Genomic DNA, 19,485 nt, shown 5'->3' with positions numbered 1-19,485 from the left:
TCTCTTCATTCCTTCAGTAGCGTTACAATGTGTAAAGCCAAAATGCAGCATAGATGTCACACAAACACAAACACACACACACGCACGCACGCACGCACGCACGCACGCACGCACGCACGCACGCACGCACGCGCGCACGCGCACACACGCACACACACACACACACACACACACACACACACACACAAGCACACAGACTTTATGTGATTAAAGTGTGTAAGTGCGTGCGTGCGTGCGTGCTTGGTCTTAAAGGTTCTTGGTCTTCTGTTATTGATGCAAGTAAAGACATTGAAGCAAGTTATGTGGTGCTTAAAGCAAACCATCCATTCCATTCATGTTCCTCTCATTATCACCACAACACCTGAGAGTCACTGTCCATCTGCTGTTAATGTCACTTGTCTCTTCATTCCTTCAGTAGCGTTACAATGTGTAAAGCAAGAGTGCAGTAACTACATTTTTGGCCACATTGGCTTATTTATTTTTCTCAAAGGTCAAATCAGTCTTCATGCTTTTGGGGGATAAACAATTATCTGAAGAACGGATTATACAATTAGTGCAATATCACTTTATATACAGATAACCCAATGACCAATTGAAGCACTTTAAAGACTTTTAAAAATCACACCCAGTGTGAAGTGAGTGGTGCTTTTGATGAGTTCATTATGCACAGGTGTTGCACTCCTGTTTGTGTTTAATTAGTGTAACTGGTTGCATCTTTGTGTTGCAATCAGCTGCAGCTGTTGAGGCCGTCCCGTCCGCAAACATATGGACAGACAGACACACACACACACACACACACACACACACACACACACACGGTCAAATGTAGGAGTGGTTGGCACCACTCAAAAACACACACAATGATTTTATGTGGTTAAAGTGTGCATGCGTGTGTGTGTGTGTGTGTGTGTGTGTGTGTGTGTGTGTGTGTGTGTGTGTGTGTGTGTGTGTGTGTGTGTGTGTGTGTGTGTGTGTGTGTGTGTGTGTGTGCGTGTGTGTGCATAATCTCCACGTTATTCAGCACTCTCAGCTGTTTTTTTGCAGACAGAGGCAGCTTTCCCCATGCAGTCAACATCTTCCCACTGGAGACCTGTTATATAAAGACAAAGTTAAGCATAAAGACCACGTTAAGTCTCATATTGTGTTATTAATATCATACTTTTTATTTATTTTATTGTAATATTATGATATTTTTTTAATTAAAAGTAGCCAATTATTTAATACCTCTTTTTCTCCCCAATTTAGTCGTTATGCCAATTGATTCCTCCCCACACACATTTCTGTGTTGTCACTGCAGTTGTATCCTACTGACTCACCTGACAGTGAGGAGCCCCCACCGGGAGGACGTAGAGCCTCTATCCTACTCCTCCCGCCCAACGCTCCCTGCTGACAGGTGCCTCCCCAGCCCGTAGGAGTACGTTCAATGACAATTATCACCCTCCCTGCCCGGCTTCCCTCCCCCGAACACGGGCCAATTGTGTTCGTGTAGATGCTCGACAAAGCCGGATGCACCACGGTGGATTCAAACCCACAACCCCCATGGTGGTGGGCAGGGACTTTACCACTGCGCCACCCGAGCTCACTTTTTTGTTTTTAAAACGAACATTTTGTTAAAATGTTGTGACTTACCGGTACCATGGTTCATAGCCATGCAGTTCTGTTTTACTCCTCCACTGTTGTTGGGTTCTCCAATCTCCCAGTCTGCGAAGGTCATTGGGGTACCGTCACTCCACATCCAAGCATGATTCTAGATGACAATACAACATCATAAATGTCAATACAATATAATGTGTTACCATTTAACAACTCACTATGTTGACATACAGGTACAGAGTGTAGTGTATCAAGTCTCAGTGTAATATAAGGTAAGGTTTTATCAGACACAGTTTATAAGGGTTAATGTTCCTTACTGTGCCTGTTGCATCATAGCCACCGATCCACATTCGAAGACTGGAAAGGCGGTGAATTAATGTGGTTTCTCTTTTGTAGTGAATGGATGCTAGGTGTCCACCCTGAGACACACAGGTTTTCTACAGAACAATAGAATATTATTCAAATAACATAACAAATAGATGCATATAGAAATAAAGTACAAGATGCAATCATGTGTTCGTATATTTTACCTCTGCATCAGCCCAAGCCACCTGAGCCGCTTCAAATATGTAACAGTGTCCATTCCATTGAATCCAGTCACTCGGACACCTCTTGACAACTGCACGCTCTCCTGAAAATACAACAGACACTTGAAGTCATTTGAAAGCAACAACAACAACAACAACAACAACAACAACAACAACACCTAAACTAACAAAATCAGGAAATCCTAAAACAAACATAATCTGCAAGGTAGTAATGAGACAGTTTCAACAGTTACTGTAAACAGAAACATCTGTTATCAATTTAGCTTTTGTTGTTGTACCATTCAATGATACTAGTCCATACATGTATTTACACCCGCCATCCATCCAAGCTATAGGACTGTAACCATAGACATGCATAGCTTTGCCTTTCATCCAAGCTATGGGATTGCGACCACAGTGGTGAAAACGCTATTAAACAACGTATAAATGGGAAAGGTCAATGCCCATAAGCTCAGATTGATTGTCAACCAAAAAAGGAGACAAAAGGATGAGGATGGACAGACCGAAGGATAGACAGACGGATGGATGGGCAGATTTGTTCATTTTATAGTAGAATAATAATGTGGGAAAAGAGAACTTATTTAAAACAAATTGCTTTAGCTATAGAACTCAGTAATAATTTCATACACATAAACACACACACGCACACGCACACGCACACGCACACGCACACACACACACACACACACACACACACACACACACACACACACACACACACACACACACACACACACACCTGCAGTAGGAGCAGCAGTAGTCCAGACCATCACAGCACAGAGAAGTAGAGGCACACTCAGCATCCTCATGATAATGATGATGATGATGATGGAGATGAAGATGATTTCCTTCTAGAAAGAAACAGACATGTTAGAGATACCTCTGAAAGTCAGAGAAGTAACAACAAGGACAGAGGAGACGAGGAGTCATGTCAAACCTTCAGTAGAAGTAGCGGAGTGAGCTCCTGAACGCCACTCTTAGATCTATTTTATAGCGGCCTAAAAGGTCAAAGTATTATTCATTACATTATTAGAATAGTTTCTTAATCCAAGAATATTGACCTTTCAAGTGCATGTGGCAATCCCAGGTCAGACAGGGGAAACCTGTCTTATCCTGCCATGTGTGTTGTGTTACACATCTCCTCCCGCCACTGCATGCTTTTGCAATGAGTCTTTAAATAGCTCCAAGTATATTATTTCATTAGCTGAGCTGGCTGGGTGAGAGTTCAGAATATCAGTCTTGCAGCAGGCTACGTCTACCTCTCCCCCTGTATCTGAAACAGCCTCTTACACAGCTCTTTACTTATATACTCAAAAAGTGGTAAACTTCATATATAATACCAAAAGATTATAACAAAAGCATGACAAGCATGGAAAGTTAATGAACATTTAAACATTAACAACATTTTTGAGTTCTATTAACCCCTACTTTGATCACTACAGCATCAAAAACAGCAGATCTACAAGAGCAAGAAGCTCGTTTTAGAGCTTGTAGATCTGCTATTTTTGATGCTTTTTTAAATTAGAAAAAGTAAAGAGTTTTGGGACCATTGAGGTCGTTCCACCCCACAGAGAATACATATCAGGACATAATGAGGTTGTTCCTCCCCACAGAGTACACATATCAGGGCGACATTATTATGTAACAGGGACCAACATGGCACTGTTTACTAAATATGACGTTCCTATAGAAACACGCCGGATTCTTTGTGTTCCCCCAGAGAGCACGATGAAGACTGAGTGTTTGTCTAAAAGCAGAAGCAGTAGCCGCTCAATGGCCACCTGGCCAACATGGCTGCCCTCAATGACTAACGGGTACGTGGGTTGAATGGGTGGGTACGTGGGTTGATTGGGTGGGTAATGTGTTGGGGGTGTTGTGTGTGAGCTCTACTGGCAAGCCAGAATGCTAGTGTGCAGAAACTCAACCATTTTCTTGGACTCTTGTAGTGAAATTCCGTAGATAACACTCTAGAAGTCCCACTCAAGTTGACACTTTTTGGGGTACTCGATGTTAAAGATGTAGTAGGCCTTGAAGCAGACGTCGATGGCCTGAAGAAGTTTCTCCTGTTCCAAAGCCTGTCCATCTATAATCGCAAAGACCTGAGATGGTTGCTGAGAGTTGTTGACCAATGTTAGGACGTAGATTTCAGTTTGGGAGTTCTTGGCTGCTTGGAGATACTCCACCATGTTGGTTCCAGGCTGAAAAACACATAGAAAAGTGGGGGTGAGTGAGTAAGGACCAAATGTCTACACAAAGTATAGAATTAAAAGTGTATAATTAAAATAAAAATAATAATAAAAGGTGTCAAGGGTCCATTTGTTTTCATTTTACATTATAAGAGTTAACTTATTGTTAAACATATGACAGTTTACCAGTTATTTCTCTGTGATCCTATTGATTTAACAATATGGGAATAGTTTTTTCTTCAAAAATGAGAGGACATAGTTGTTCAGAAATCTGTTCTAAATCAATTAAATAAAACGTCATAGGAGGAGACAATGCATAGGTGGTCTATTTGACCTAAATAAGGCATTCACCAAACTCAAACAGATCTGGTTGGCCAATCAAAGTCGACCACATCTCTGAACAGAGGCTCTGAACAGTTCACAAGTCTCATATTTCTGTTCTTTTAGAAAATGGGTAAGTTGGGCCATTTTAAATTGCTTAATGTGTGTTTAAAACGTACTGACCTTACCGGCGATCACCTGGATCATATCATTCTGTATAAAGTTCAGACTAATGCTTTTTTGTAATTAATTTGACCATAAAACATTTTGGATCACTATACATGCCATGCAGAAAAAAATAAGTTACAGGAGTGCTACTGGTATCCCTCAGACCACCAGTGCTCATGGAAGGGAATGATGTTCAGGAGAGAGGAAAAACTATGCCAAAAGGCATGCAAAAATCCAGGTCCAGGCACTCAAGGTAGATTAATGTTTGTAGCCCAAATTTCACCTACAAAATCCACCTTGAGTGCCTGGACCTGGAATTTGTATACCTTTTGAGCATATTTTTCTTCTCTCTTGAATATAGCCTAGGGTGCATCAAAATTCAATGCAAAAATTTTAATCTCAAAATATCAAACTGTTAGGTGTTGCATTTTGTTCCATTGTCTATACAAATGATTTGTGCAAAGTTTGGGGGAAATTCATTCAGATTTAGAGGTGCAACGCAGCATGTCAAATTTTGCTATTTTGCCAAAAAATGTCGTTTTGGGTGCTTTTTGAACTCCCATTTCTTGATAACATAACATGGTCATTTCTCAAAAATACAACAAACAGTTATTGAGAAGATGTTTTTGAAAAGAGCAAAATGTGTTTATTAAGAAGAAACATTGACATTTTCATTGAACATCACTGAAACATTTTCAGAAAAATAAAAAATTCGAACATTCTAACAAAAACAAAAAAAACACTGTGTTCAGCTTGCGCTTGCAGCAGCGAAGATTGGGCTGTTCAGTGGTCATGCTCAACTGCCTGCAGATTCTGCAGATGTTGCTCACTCTTGGCTGATGCCACAAAGTCCGTTGTGAGTTTGACTCCACGCTCGGCACAGTCTTTCACAATGTTGATGGCACGCACATTCACCACACCTGCCTGGAATGATGCACTGTAGCCCAATCCTCTTCATCCAGAAATTCTGGATCGATGTGCAGCTGGTGCATACCGAACCAGCAATCTGGGTTGGCGAGGTCGGCCAACTTAGTGGTCGGCGAGAGGATTGGAAGCTTTGGCTTGCCGAAACCAGTGCCAAAACGCTGCTTTGGGGCTTGCATGGGAAGATCATCTAGCTTGTGCTCCAAGATGGCATCCACAAGTGCACGACGCAGCTGGCACCTTGGTGCTGAAGAGTGCCAGGGGCATCTTCTCACCGGTCAGGTACCTGAGGTGCCTCTTCAGCGCTTTCATGGCTGATGTTACAATGCCCTCGTCAACAGACTTGTAGGTTGTGGTAGAGTTTGAGGTCATTCTATGCGGCATCTACGGCTGTGTCACAGGTCAGCCACCATGTTGCGTAGATGTGCGTAATGAAGATGGCAAACACCAGAATCTTCGGCACCTACTGCCATGTGGTGATGATGCCCTGGGGAAGCATGGCGATATGCTGCTCCATCAAAGCCAGCTTGAGAGTGTAGAGGAGCTTGGCCATCCAGCACGCCTTGTGCAGAGCTCCTGACCGTTGAAAGTATACTGCAGTCTGTGCTGCATCATCTGCACCCAGATAGACAAGACACAGATGCACAAACTTGTGGTAGTCGCCTCGCTTGTAGTCTATCTGCTGCAGTACACACAGTGAGTTCAGCACGTAACTTGCCCAGTAACGGTTGTTCGGCATTGGCAGTAATGTAGTGGGACAATGGGCCACTGTAATTGTGCGGCAGCAAGTTCAGTTGTCCTGCAGACGCCTAAACAAGGTAACTTCTGGTGAGCGTGACGTCTCCACCTTGAGATCAGTGAAAATGTGGTAGGGAGCACCTCACTAATGTGATGCCGGCACCCGGACCAGAGCAGTGGTCTACCAAGTGAGAGCTGGATGGCAAGGCAGACTGCTGTGATGCAGTGGTGTCAAATACCATGTTGATAACCTGGTCGGCACAGCACCAGTCCTGCAGTAGCTTGTATGTCAGCCGGGCGATGATCTCTACGCACGCCTCGTCTTTCCTCTTTGTATACGCTGGCACACCAAGCAGTTTGAGCTGCTCCGCATCTCCAACCACCACTGTCAAACACTCCTCCAACTGGCGCACATTGCTGAACATCAGTGTCAACTTGCTGTCCCAGTGCAGGGTGCACATGGGAGATGGTGTCCACTGCTTGTGGTGTTCTTTATTGACAGCCTCCAGCACTTGGCGGCGTGATCGATCTGCTGTCGCATAGGATGCTGAAATATTTGCACAATTACCGCCCAACTCTGAACTTGCGCGTGAAGGCAGCCTGCTGCATCGGTGTGATCTTCAACAGTGTAGCCAGTGACACGAGACTCGGCCGGCTGAGGATGTAGGGTGGAAAGCAGGCTGTGGTGCCAGTCTTCGCTATGCTCATCACTTTCGCTCTCCAACATCGCCATTCTGGACTTCACCTGTCATTTCCTGCTGCTCCTTGGTAAAGCGTGCCTGCCAGGCAGCTCCCAAAAGTACAACTCATATGAAAATATCCTTAATAAAAGTACATCAACACAAAGAATAGAGAGTAGATTACCTCAATTGTCTTCAGGTCAAGGGTGGAGTCTTTTTGCCTCACAGCATTGTGCTTCGTTAGCATTAGAATTGTCCTTGATTCTCTCAGGTTAGCATGGCTACCAAATAAACATTATGTTGAATGTCGAAATGAAAGTTGTAGCTAAAGTGCATTATGCACAATGTGTTGGTGATGGCAGTAATATTAAATTAGATTAAAAAAAATACAAACAAATAAACAAAAGGTAAAAACATGCATAGTATGCTGGTTACCCCCTTTTGCCATAAAAGCTGATGGCCGTTGCACCTCTAAATCACCTCGTATTGCAAAAATATTTTGCATATGTTGTAACAACATGCATTGGAACACTTTTATCACATTAACAGATCAGCAGGTTAAAATTGTATTTTTTGATGCACCCTAATATAGCCTACTCCATATTGATAATTCTGAAATTGATGTCTATTTTTACAGCTGCAGTTACAGTAATCTGAAACAAGCCTCAGCCTTCCATCAATATACAGAGGCCTTAGAACAGCTGATGTTGGGGACACTGTAACATTGAGATGCTTCTATGAGAATTGGAAGAGAACCACTGATGGCGATCACCTGGATCATATAATTCTGCAGAATGAGGTCTGGTAAATGATGTTAATTGCTTTAATAATCAACTCATTTGTTACACCTGTTGCAACTGTAATCTAATGGACTATTTTCTTTAGCGGAAGCAATTAAATCCTTTTTAAATCAATCCAAAATGCTGTTATATTTCGTGTCAAATTATTTGTTTATATTGTGTCAAGTTATTTTCTTTTTTTCTTTGTGTACTACAGTCATAATTGAGAAATAAACCCTGGTATGGTCATGCAGTGCCCCAACACAAAGCTGTTCATTGGGAATTAGTTCTTTGGCCTGCTGGCAGCTTGCACAAGACATGATTATACACGGACGCTGCACGCACACACAGAAGTGATTGCAAGAAAACAGTGTTAAGCTAAGTTAATGAATGAAAATCCTCAATCCTTGTATTTGACACCATTGTAATAATTTGCCTGGAAATGGGTTGTCATCAGATACATGACACTGGTCTGGTTTCACCTCACTGACAGAGACTTTTTGATGGTAATTGGGGAGGGGGGATCCTCTCAGTTCCCCTTTTCCTGTGATGTATCCCAGAGATACATTTTGGGTCATTTTATTGTTTTCAATTAGAATTTCACTTGGGTCATATTATTTGTAACCACAACAACAAAGCTTGTAGATCTGTTATTTTTGAAAAATCAAAATATATATATTTTAAAGTAACATTTTTAACTCAAATCTTTGCTTCTGGGGGTCCCTTCAACAAAATATTTTGAGATGGGCCAAATACATATAATTGTGGGGGTCCTTGATGTGAAAAAGTTTAAGAACCACTGATCTATAGCAACATACATTTTTCAGAGTTAGGATTTAGAAGACATTTTTAAATTGGGCCTCAGGTCTTAAAGAGCAGCATACTGTATGTTATTGTAGGAGGACATGACAGTGGAGCAGCATAAAAGCAGAGGTTCTCTCTGAATGACTCACACTGAATTATTTAAATGTTGTTTTATTTTATTTTTTGATGCAAGTAAAGACATTGAAGCAAGTTATGTGCTGCTTAAAGCAAACCATCCATTCCATTCATGTTCCTCTCATTATCACCACAACACCTGAGAGTCACTGTCCATCTGCTGTTAATGTCACTTGTCTCTTCATTCCTTCAGTAGCGTTACAATGTGTAAAGCCAAAATGCAGTAACTATATTTTTGGACACATTGACAGATTGACTTATTTATTTTTCTCAAAGGTCAAATCAGTCTTCATACTTTTCGGGGATAAACAATTACCTGATGAACGGATATACAATTAGTGCAGTATCACTTTATATAGAGATAACCCATTTGACTGACCAATTGAAGCACTTTAAAGACTTTTTATTAGTTTGACTATTTTGTGTTTACTGCGCTTTGGCTTTGCACGGCATAGATATTAGGAGTCACACACACACAAACACACACAAAGATTTTGTGTGGTTAAAGTGTGCGTGCGTGCGTGCGTAGGTGTAGTAGTAGAGTAGGTGTCACTGAAACGGACAGTGGCGCCGATTTGTGTCCGCGCTCCTGGGTGCGCAACGCACGCACACGCGGGTGCTCTTCATTTCCCCTGTGTGCTTTAGCCCCGAGAGGGACGACACTTTCTTTGGTCGAGGTTGCGATGTTGAGGATTGTAGACATTCTTGCGGAAGCACTCTGCAGCCTTCCTGTCACACTCGCAGATAAACCACTGACATTCGTTGTTTTGAGGACCATCTGAGGATGGGAAGTAAAATCCTCTGTTAATGTGGTCAATATACAGTATATATATATTATACGTGTGTGTATATATATATATATATATATATATCTATATATATATATATATATATATATATATATATATACCACTTATAGCACCTTTAACCAAAACAATATCACTTACAGCACCTAAAAGAATCTGAACAGCAGTTGCTCAGACAGACGGGTAAACTACATTTCACATTATATATATATATATATATATATATATATAGGCAGCATTTTCAGTGTTTATTTTAATGGTCAATCAATCAATGGTGTAGAGAAATGGGAGAAAGAAATTCAAAAGATTTTAAAGAAAAACATTTTGTTACAATATTTGTATATTAATATTATCATATTATCAATACAATCTTAGCGTTTGCCAATTATTTTGGGGCTCGCGTGCAATATCCTCATGGCCCACCAGTGGGCCCCGGGGCCACAGGTTGAGAGTAGCTGAACAATACTTCTTTTACTATGTGGGACTCCAATCTGAATCAACAAACTGAACTAAACGTTTTATAAAGATGCGTTTTTTTGGTCATTTTTTTTTTTTTTACAGCAAGAATGTGTCAAATAAACAGGGATCAGCTCAAATGTACTTGCTTTGACAGGTTGGCTTCCTTCCACGACAGCTCCATTGGTAGGGCCTCAAGTAAGGCTTGTATGTAGGGGAAACGAAGAACCAGAAGTTCCTGCACTTAGGATGCTTCTGAGCAACACCGTAACAATTGTCATGTACCTGACAGCACCTACATTTCAACGAAAGAGACACATTTGTAACAACAACAGTCATGCACTAGTCTCGCATGGCCAGACTCTCCACAGGGTAGGCAGAGCTGTGGAAGAGTCTGTGCTATAGGAGACTAGTCATGCACCTGACAGCACATGAATGTCAAAGAAAGAGACACAATTGAGACTTCTGAATCTGAATCAGCTCACTGGCCAAGAATGTTCACACAGATGTATTGTCTGATGCACCTGGTCCAGTGGTGTGAAGCAGGGCTCGGCAAGTACTAAACTTTTTCTAAGCCATTAGATGGTGGGCCACAAGAACACAATCGATGGCTAATGTAGTACCTGGAACTTGTAAAAAAAAAAAAAAAAAACTCCTCTTATGTTGTAAATTGTTATGAAAGTTAATAAATAAAGATGTGTGTGGTGTAACAATTGATAGAAATGCGTTTGGAATCAAATGTTACAGGTGCATACAGAAATGCTTGTGTAATATTTTTATGCAGGCCTCATCCTTGTGGCACTTACAGAATATTTAGTTTGTCAAAAAAGTTTCAAAAGAAAATTTTATCTGGAGACAAGGAGTCATACTCCTTTTTGAACAAGAGCTCTTTCATGGTTTAATGTCTCTTAGAACGGAGAGAAACGATGCATAATTTAAGGCATGTGAAACAAAGCTTTGGTTTGTTTGTTTAAACGTAAGAGATGTTTTTAATCCAAAAGTCTCAAAGAGGAAAGTCATAGATTGGTGAAGCAATAGGAAGCCGCCGCAGGAATCTGCCGGCTAGTTTGGATCCGCCCTTCAAGACCATCAATTGGGCTCGTTCTTTCAGTCTAGAGAACCACTGATGTAGCTGTTCATCACTTTGTGGTGGTGAAAGGGCACTGACCTGTCCAGTCCGTCCACGGGTCTCCCGGAGCCTCCCACGCCGCAGTAGCAGCCATAGTCAGCATAGTCCCTGAGGGGCGAGCTGTTCGGAATCGCACACTTAATGACGCTTTGAAAATCGAGCAGGTTCTTCGGATCACGTGCCTGGGCTGGAACAGCACAAAACACACACACACACACACACACACACACACACACACACACACACACACACGTTTACCATTTATAACACTAAACCTGAAACTGAAAATAGCCGATCTACAAGCTCACGCGCAACTAAGTATAACACAGGCATAACTCCAAACTCCAACCCCTTAACCTAACCTCTAAGTACTTGATCCTAATCCTAACCTGAAATTTTTCCTAATTGTAAGCCTCCAAACTCTAAATTTATAAAAAGAAATAACCATAAAACAGCAAATGTGTCCTCATAATGACTATTTCTCAAATTCTACTACAAATTCTACTACTTCTGGGGACATATGTGGACTTATAAATAGTAATACAAGTAAACTCACACAATTAAATATTCCCACATAAATGCATATACAGTACACTCAAACATATATTGAATGTATGTATGCATTTCCTATAATGTCTATAGTTCATATGACCACCCTATAGTAGTCAAACAAGTCATGATCAGCAAGTACTGCACTTAAGCACGTTGTTATGGTACTTATGCTACTTCACTTCATTATTTCCAGTGGTGGACAGTACTATATTTACTTGAGTATTGTACTTAAAGTTATGGATGTGATATGTTGTTTTTTCTTTTTCTTTGTTAAAAAGGTTAAAGTACTATATTCTGATAGTAATCATTGCTACAGAGCGTGTATTCGGTCACAGCAGTCTCTCCAGCTCTTTAGTAAACTTTAGAATATACAGTAGTACATTTTCAGGTAGGTGCCAACATTTAAACCAATCAGGAGAGAGCACTGAAAGAGCACTTTTCTGTTTAATATAGAGCTGGAGAGACCTGGGAGACTCCTTTTACTGAACAAACACTCTATAGCAATGAGTACGATCAGAATATAGAGCTATTTAACACTTATTTTAGCCAAAGTAAATCACTTACCTTACCTTTAAGTCAAATATTTGAGTATCTGTACTATAATGCATTGATACTAACATTTGCTTTTACTTTTGAATACTTAAGTGTTTTCAAAAGCATGTACTTTTGAATATGTAAGTATTTTTTTGCAAATTTTACTTGGATTTGATTCAATACTTTATACTTCTACTCCACTACATCTCAGAGGCGAATAGTGTACTTTATACAAGTTACTTTTCAGATTTAGATTATTAATACTAAACATACATTAACCAAAACCAATTAAGCCCTATTTTATACTTCGGCTGTTCAAAATATAAGCTCACAATGCCTTGCATTGATTTTGACAAATTGTGAAAACCTTTTAAAAAGACAATATATAGTTCATATGACCACCATGATTGTAGCATGATCAACAACATTTGTAAAGTGCTACTCACCAATAGAGAGGGCTAAAGCCACAAGAAACAGGCTCTGGAGGGTCTTCATGTTATGAGTGTGCAGACGGTATCTAATGAGACAAGACTTGAATGAGTTTGGGAATGAATTGCAACAACTATGCAGTGAAGAAAGGGAACTTGGAAAGACACTTTCTGACAAACCATATAGGGTATATCATTTGACTAGAGCTTTCCAGCAGACTGAGAACTGACAAGAAGGAACTGAAATCTCAGCCATATGGATTTGTGTACCATACATGGAACTGGATAGAGCTCTCTCATCATTACGTTTTCTAAGTAATTATGTGTCTCATCAGCACAGCACACTGCACAGTGATGGTGAAGAAAGAGAACTTGGAAAGACCCTTGCCTACAAACCACACATCATTTGACTGGACATTTACAGCATACAGAGAACTGAGAAAAATAAATACACTAAAGAACTAAAAACTAAACTAAAGAACTGAAATTGTTACCATTGCCATATTTTTTTTTTAAAGAGAACATGTTGTTATAGTTCTCAAACCTTTTCATGTCAAGGACAACCCAACATGATATGTATTTGGACGTGGACCCCCATCTCAAAATATGTTGTTCCATTGACCCCCAGAAGCAAAAATGTTTGTTAAAAATGTATACCTATATATTCAAAGATTTAAAAAAAAATCTAGATTTTTCCCCCAAAAATAGCAGATCTCTAAGCTCCGTGCTATGAGCTTATATATCTGCTATTACTGAATAGCCAAAGACATCTAAAGTGGCACAGATGCGTTCCGGGATTGGATGGATTAATATACTATAGTCAGGCTGAGCCCAGAACTATATCTGAGCCCCTAAAAAGGTGAAAAGTGAATGAGCCCTAGGACTGCCAAGGGGTAGTTCACCCCAAAAGAAAGTTTTTAATCAATTACTCAGCCCATGCAGCCTTGAATTCAAGGAGATGTTTGTGTTTTTGTCGCATTCCTGATCCAATTGAAGTAAATATGAGGCCAAGGCAGAACTATATAAAAATGCATAACTCCAAAACAATATTTTAAATATAGTATTGCTTTAGTTAAGATTAGCCTCCTATGTGGGCGGCCATAGCTGAGTGGTTAGTGAGCCCGGGAGCCAGAGGCCCTGGTTGCCCCAGGTTCGATTCCAGGCCAGGCCAGCATACAGTATGTGTCGATGAAATGAAATTTGTCCCTGAGCAAGACTCTTAACCCCTAAATGCTCACAGGTTCTCATTGGAAACAAGACCGCAAGGACTTTCATGAATGACCTGTTAAAAGGAATTATCCTTATCCTTTACTAATACATAATTAGAAATATTGGAAAATTGGATCAGGAATGCGACAAAAACAAAAGCTCCATGAATTCAAGGCTTCATGGGGTGAGCAATTGATGGAAGAAAACAATTTAGGTAAGCTACCTCTTTAAAGCTGCAATATGCAGGATTTGCAACACAAATTGTGAGCTTGTAGATCAGCTATTTTCAAAAGATTGTATATTGTACATATGATACCTTGTGAATTGGGACATTCTGCATAATGAGTAGCCTACTTTTACTTTGGTACTTTAAGTACATTGTAATACTTTTAACTTTTACTCAAGTAAATTTCAAATACCAGACTTTTACTTGTAACAAAGTATTTCTACATTGCAGAATTGATACTTTTACTTCAGTAAAAATTGGAGTAATTTTTCCACCACTGATTATATCAACAATGAATATATTAATGAATATGTACAGTCTATCAACAATGAATATATTAATGAATATGTACAGTCTATCAACAATATTAATGAAAATGTACCAACAGCAATCCAGAGTGAGGTAAATATAACAGCCATAGTAGTGGATACTAAAGTGGTAATGAGCATTATTGATCGATTGATCACACACACACACACACACACACACACACGCACACGCACACGCACACACACACACACACACACACACACACACACACACACACACACACACACACACACACACACACACACACCTGCAGTAGGAGGAGCAGCAGCAGTCGTCAAACCTTCAGTAGAGTGTCGTGGTTCTTCCTGTGTTGAAGTGTTGAATATCAGAAACGGCAGCTCTTATATACGTTATGTGGGGGTGGAAATGGACACACTTTCACGTGAAATACACATGTCCGACTTCCAAGTAACTGACAACATTGATGCGTCATCATACATCAAATAAAAGCCTGTATTTACCTTGATTGTCCTAAAACCTCCCTTAAATACACACTATGCTGTGTGCGTGTGTAAAACTGTCATCCTTGAGTTGAATTTCCTTTCTGTTGTCACGCACATTAACAGTATCCACCATCGATAAAACAATAGTGCCCCGCGCAAAAAAACAGCAGATCTACAAACTCACTACGCATTGGTGCGGGACATGACTAAGTACAAATCAGACTTTGGGTGTCCCATGCACATGCATGCAAAACAATGTCATTACAGCAAGGGTCTATGTGAATTCCAAATGTACTAATTGGATTTACAGAATGATGTAGGTGTGCAGATATAGATATATATATATATATATATAACCTTTTCATATAACGTTTTTCACGCAATTGGTATTAGCAATTATGTAGCTGTTTTTTAACCATTTTGAATTTGTTTTTGAATAGGGCTTAAGAGGTTAGATAAAAAAGGTAAGTTTATGCGTTTATTCTTTATTCATCAACAAGTTATTTGTATGTATTTGTTTGGTCATAAGCTCAACGTTCTCATACAGAAACTTTAATCAAATATTAAAGTTTTTCAAATTGATTATAAAATGCTGCATGTCGTATCTGAGGACACACATACAACACGCACACCATATGCACACATGCACACAAGGCCCCTCACACACACACACACACACACACACACACACACACACACACACACACACACACACACACACACACACACACACACACACACACACACACACACACACACACACACACACACACACACATACTCATTCTTCGACGGCCCCAAGCACACACACACACATATACACATTCCTCAACAGATTGATGATTCCCTAAGCATTAACATACACACACACCCTCACGCACGTATCACACACCAACATACACACACACATAGTAAGTTAGGACACACACACACATTCGCCCATAAAACAGACAAATGACACCTGGTGCCACATGGTTTACATTAAGAGTACATACATGCACGACACATGTATGCACGCACAGGCTCACTCCAATGCCATATAGGGACAAATACTGCTATCTCCATCCATGCACGTTTGTCTAATGCACACACACTCACTCACACATGTATGCGCATCTTCATCACGCACGGGCATCTTACCCCTCACACATGTGTACAGTGAGAGCACATACTGTACATACAGTACACATACATGGACAACCAACATATAAGTACCTCAGACAGGACAATAGCCCCAGAGCCCCAGAACCACGAGAACCTTCCTACGATCTTCAATAAACCCTATTTTTATTGTAACCTCATTTTTGCCTGACTGACTCACTCATTTTCATAGCCACCATCCTTTCCAAGGCCAGACTCAATATACCACATGCACTCTTTGACAAAATATCGGCCAAAACATCTGTAATCGGTGGTCTAGGACAGTGAATCTCAACCTTTTCTGCATCACGGCCCACTTGAAAATCTCAAAAGCGTTCACGGCCCACCCTTCTAACCACTTAACACGGCAGCCTATTAACTGGTCAGATGGGTGGCCCGCGTGCATTTTTAGAGCATGTTATGGTCAATCAATCGATTGTGTTCCAGCTTGGATCAATGGAGTTAATTTCTTATATATTGGTATCATTGTGAAAACTTTTTTTTTTTATCCCACGATTTTGTAACCCATTTTTTCACCCAGTGCCAATTGCCAATGTAATCCTGGGCGCTACTCTCCCTCTGCCAACACATGCAAACACAGTGCAAACAGAAGGAATATGCTCTGTGTAATATTTATTAACAATAACTGCATAAAATCAAGGATCCAAAGTAATGTTGACGTTCATTTCTCTTCTCGGAGTGAAACTCACTCATCAAGGTTGTATGGTTGGAGTATTATGCATATACACTGTGGGTTCATCTAACCACTGATGATTTTATTTTGTGAATGATATAAATATCACTAGTACTGCTGTTGGATGAGGACTGTATACCCAAGAAGTAAACTATTATGGGATCAATTGATCACATGCATTATCAAATGAGGTGAGGTGAGTGTGTGTGTGTGTGTGTGTGTGTGTGTGTGTGTGTGTGTGTGTGTGTGTGTGTGTGTGTGTGTGTGCGCGTGCGTGCGTGCGTGCGTGCGTGCGTGCGTGCGTGCGTGCGTGCGTGCGTGCGTGCGTGCGTGCGTGTGTGCGTGCGTGCGTGCGTGCGTGTATGTGTGCGCTTGCACGTGCACATGCGTGTGTGTGTGTGTGTGTGTGCCTTAGTCACTCCTACTGTAGGCTGTTGCATTGTCTGAAGGAAGCCAAACAAAAGTTTTACTTTATGTACCTGTACACAATATGTAACAATGAAACACAGCCTTGAACAGGTGACTAAGGGGGAGAAATATTGTTACTGTGTGTCTCTGTCCACAGAGAGCGTATATGTTTTAGCTGCCTGATGTTAACCACTTAAACCCCAGCATCCGTATTGTGGGGAAAGCTTTCACAGAAAAAAAGCAGATCGACAAGCTCACAGCGCGTCAACGAAAGCTTTCCCCACAATAACAGAAAACAGAAAATACACTACAGTAGTATAGAGCCCTAAGACGCAGACACACACACACACACACACACACACACACACACACACACACACACACACACACACACACACACACACACACACACACACACACACACACACACACACACACACACACATATGTCTGACACACCTCATATGTCTGACTTGTGCATGAGTCATGTATGTGTCTGTGTGTCTGTGGGTTTTCTCTGGCATGTGATTGGTTCTTCATGGTCACATGTCATTCTACAGGAAGGAGGGTGATGATGGTGAGAAGGCTAGAGACAGGATGAGGGGTGTAGTGGTGTGGGTAGATTCTCATAAACCTACATGTTTCTGCATACGGGGGGGGGGGGGGGGGGGTGAACAGGGGGGGTGTAGTGGTGTGGGTGGCATGAATGTCTGCAGTGGTGGAAGAAGTACTCAGATATTTTATTTAAGTAAAAGTAGCAATACCACAATATAAAAATACCCTGTTACAAGGACCTGTTAAAAATGTAAAAAAAAAATGTAAAAGTACAAAAGTATTGGCATCAAAATATACTTAAAGTACCAAAAGTACTAAAATGCTTGAAAATAGCAGATCTACAAGCTCATAACGTGTCGCGATACGACGCGTTGTGAGCTTGAGAGCACACACACACACACACACACACACACACACACACACACACACACACACACGTCATTGCACAGAACAAAGCAGATCGACAAGCTCACAGCGCGTCAGCGAAAGCTTTCCCCACAATAACAGAAAACAGAAAATACACTACAGTAGTATAGAGCCCTAAGGGACTCCGGTCCAGGTGGTTAACAAAACACTGTGATGAGCGGTGTGACTCTGCACTTTTTTTTACTTTTATGCGCGTCTAAAACTGCCACAAAAACATGACTACAGCGCAAGAAAGGAGCGCACGCCAGGAGCGCCATACCACAAGAAAACATATGCTGGCCACTAATTTCGAGCAATGGTGTGATTGTCCTCTATGGCGAGAACAATGAATAATGTATAGTATAGTATACACAATAAACTACACTATACTGCAGTCTTAAAAAAAAATCCAGCCAACCTTTATAATCAAATGAAACACAAATGCCTTACAAGTCTGAAAGTCTAACCATTAAATCCAAGAAAATATTTAAAAGAAAACTTGTGGTCAAATGAATTATATGGAACTTTAAATAGTTTAGATTTTAAACAGAAGTTTGATTCACCCAATAAGCTTTTGTTCTGTGAGTAATTACCCCTGTGTGTGGTACTCGTCCCGTAAGTGGTGTGTGTGTGTGTGTGTGTGTGTGTGTGTGTGTGTGTGTGTGTGTGTGTGTGTGTGTGTGTGTGTGTGTGTGTGTGTGTGTGTGTGTGTGTGTCGTCTATATGAGCTGTTCCCTTACTGTTCCCACGTCAGCGTAGCATCCTGGAATGTTAAAAAATGATACGGGGATCAAAGCTCGCTATGCTCGGGAATCTGCCCACAGCCGGGAAAGCCATATCAATCAGCCAACACCGGGCCGCTACGCATGGAGAAGAGGCACGCGCACACACACACACGCATGCACGCACACGCATATGCGCACGCACGCACGCACGCACGCACGCACGCACACGCACACACACACACACACACACACACACACACACACACACACACACACACACTACAAGTAAAAGTCCGGAATTCAAAATGTACTTGTGTTCTGTTCATTTTACGTGCTTGGCTAAGTTGTTCGTTATCAAAAGAGACATCTGGAGAAATGCACCAAAGCAAAACCGAACACAAAGCCTTGTGGTTAATTTATAGCACAGACAGCTCTAAAATATGCGATCTGAGGAGGTTTATGGAGGAATCTTTCTAATAATCAATCTGTCTCGACTCTGACCTCACAGACATGGGAATGTCTGTGAGGTTGATGATGACACTTCCTCCTCTGCCCCCGAGGAAGCACAT

At 41.0% G+C, this 19,485-nt stretch overlaps 2 protein-coding genes and 1 long non-coding RNA gene across 3 annotated transcripts; all 3 read right to left on the bottom strand.

Annotated features, from left to right (window-relative positions):
- Positions 1 to 253: 253 nt before the first annotated feature.
- On the bottom strand, positions 254 to 9,358 carry LOC311034704. The gene is made up of 2 exons (XR_014599619.1): positions 9,193 to 9,358; positions 254 to 530 (listed from the first exon to the last, which is right to left on the bottom strand). It is a non-coding gene; the product is annotated as an uncharacterized lncRNA (long non-coding RNA).
- LOC311034700 (type-2 ice-structuring protein-like) lies at positions 881 to 3,121 on the bottom strand. The gene is made up of 6 exons (XM_084042657.1): positions 3,079 to 3,121; positions 2,881 to 2,992; positions 2,124 to 2,224; positions 1,911 to 2,030; positions 1,630 to 1,747; positions 881 to 1,090 (listed from the first exon to the last, which is right to left on the bottom strand). The coding sequence occupies exons 2-6, from the start codon at positions 2,948 to 2,950 to the stop codon at positions 1,014 to 1,016; spliced, it is 486 nt and encodes a 161-aa protein (XP_083898783.1). The 5' UTR covers positions 2,951 to 2,992; positions 3,079 to 3,121; the 3' UTR covers positions 881 to 1,013.
- Positions 9,359 to 9,517: 159 nt separating the features above from the next.
- LOC311035117 (phospholipase A2-like) lies at positions 9,518 to 19,485 on the bottom strand (the record flags this gene model as incomplete). Its single annotated transcript, XM_084043195.1, has 4 exons — positions 9,518 to 9,654; positions 10,288 to 10,433; positions 11,307 to 11,414; positions 19,418 to 19,485. The coding sequence occupies 4 exons, from the start codon at positions 19,483 to 19,485 to the stop codon at positions 9,518 to 9,520; spliced, it is 459 nt and encodes a 152-aa protein (XP_083899321.1).

The sequence above is a fragment of the Gymnoscopelus microlampas genome (genome assembly GCF_963454915.1).
Source record: "Gymnoscopelus microlampas genome assembly, chromosome: 19".
Taxonomy (NCBI): Eukaryota; Metazoa; Chordata; class Actinopteri; order Myctophiformes; family Myctophidae; genus Gymnoscopelus; species Gymnoscopelus microlampas.
This window is presented reverse-complemented; position numbering and strand designations above follow the sequence as displayed.

Coding starts and splice junctions, on each gene's coding strand:
- LOC311034700 (XM_084042657.1), bottom strand. CDS start 2,950: ATGAGGATGCTGAGTGTGCCTCTACTTCTCTGTGCTGTGATGGTCTGG. Junction 2,225..2,880: donor TACTGCTGCTCCTACTGCAG/GTGTGTGTGTGT, acceptor TTGTATTTTCAG/GAGAGCGTGCAGTTGTCAAG. Junction 1,748..1,910: donor GCTATGATGCAACAGGCACA/GTAAGGAACATT, acceptor ATTGTCATCTAG/AATCATGCTTGGATGTGGAG.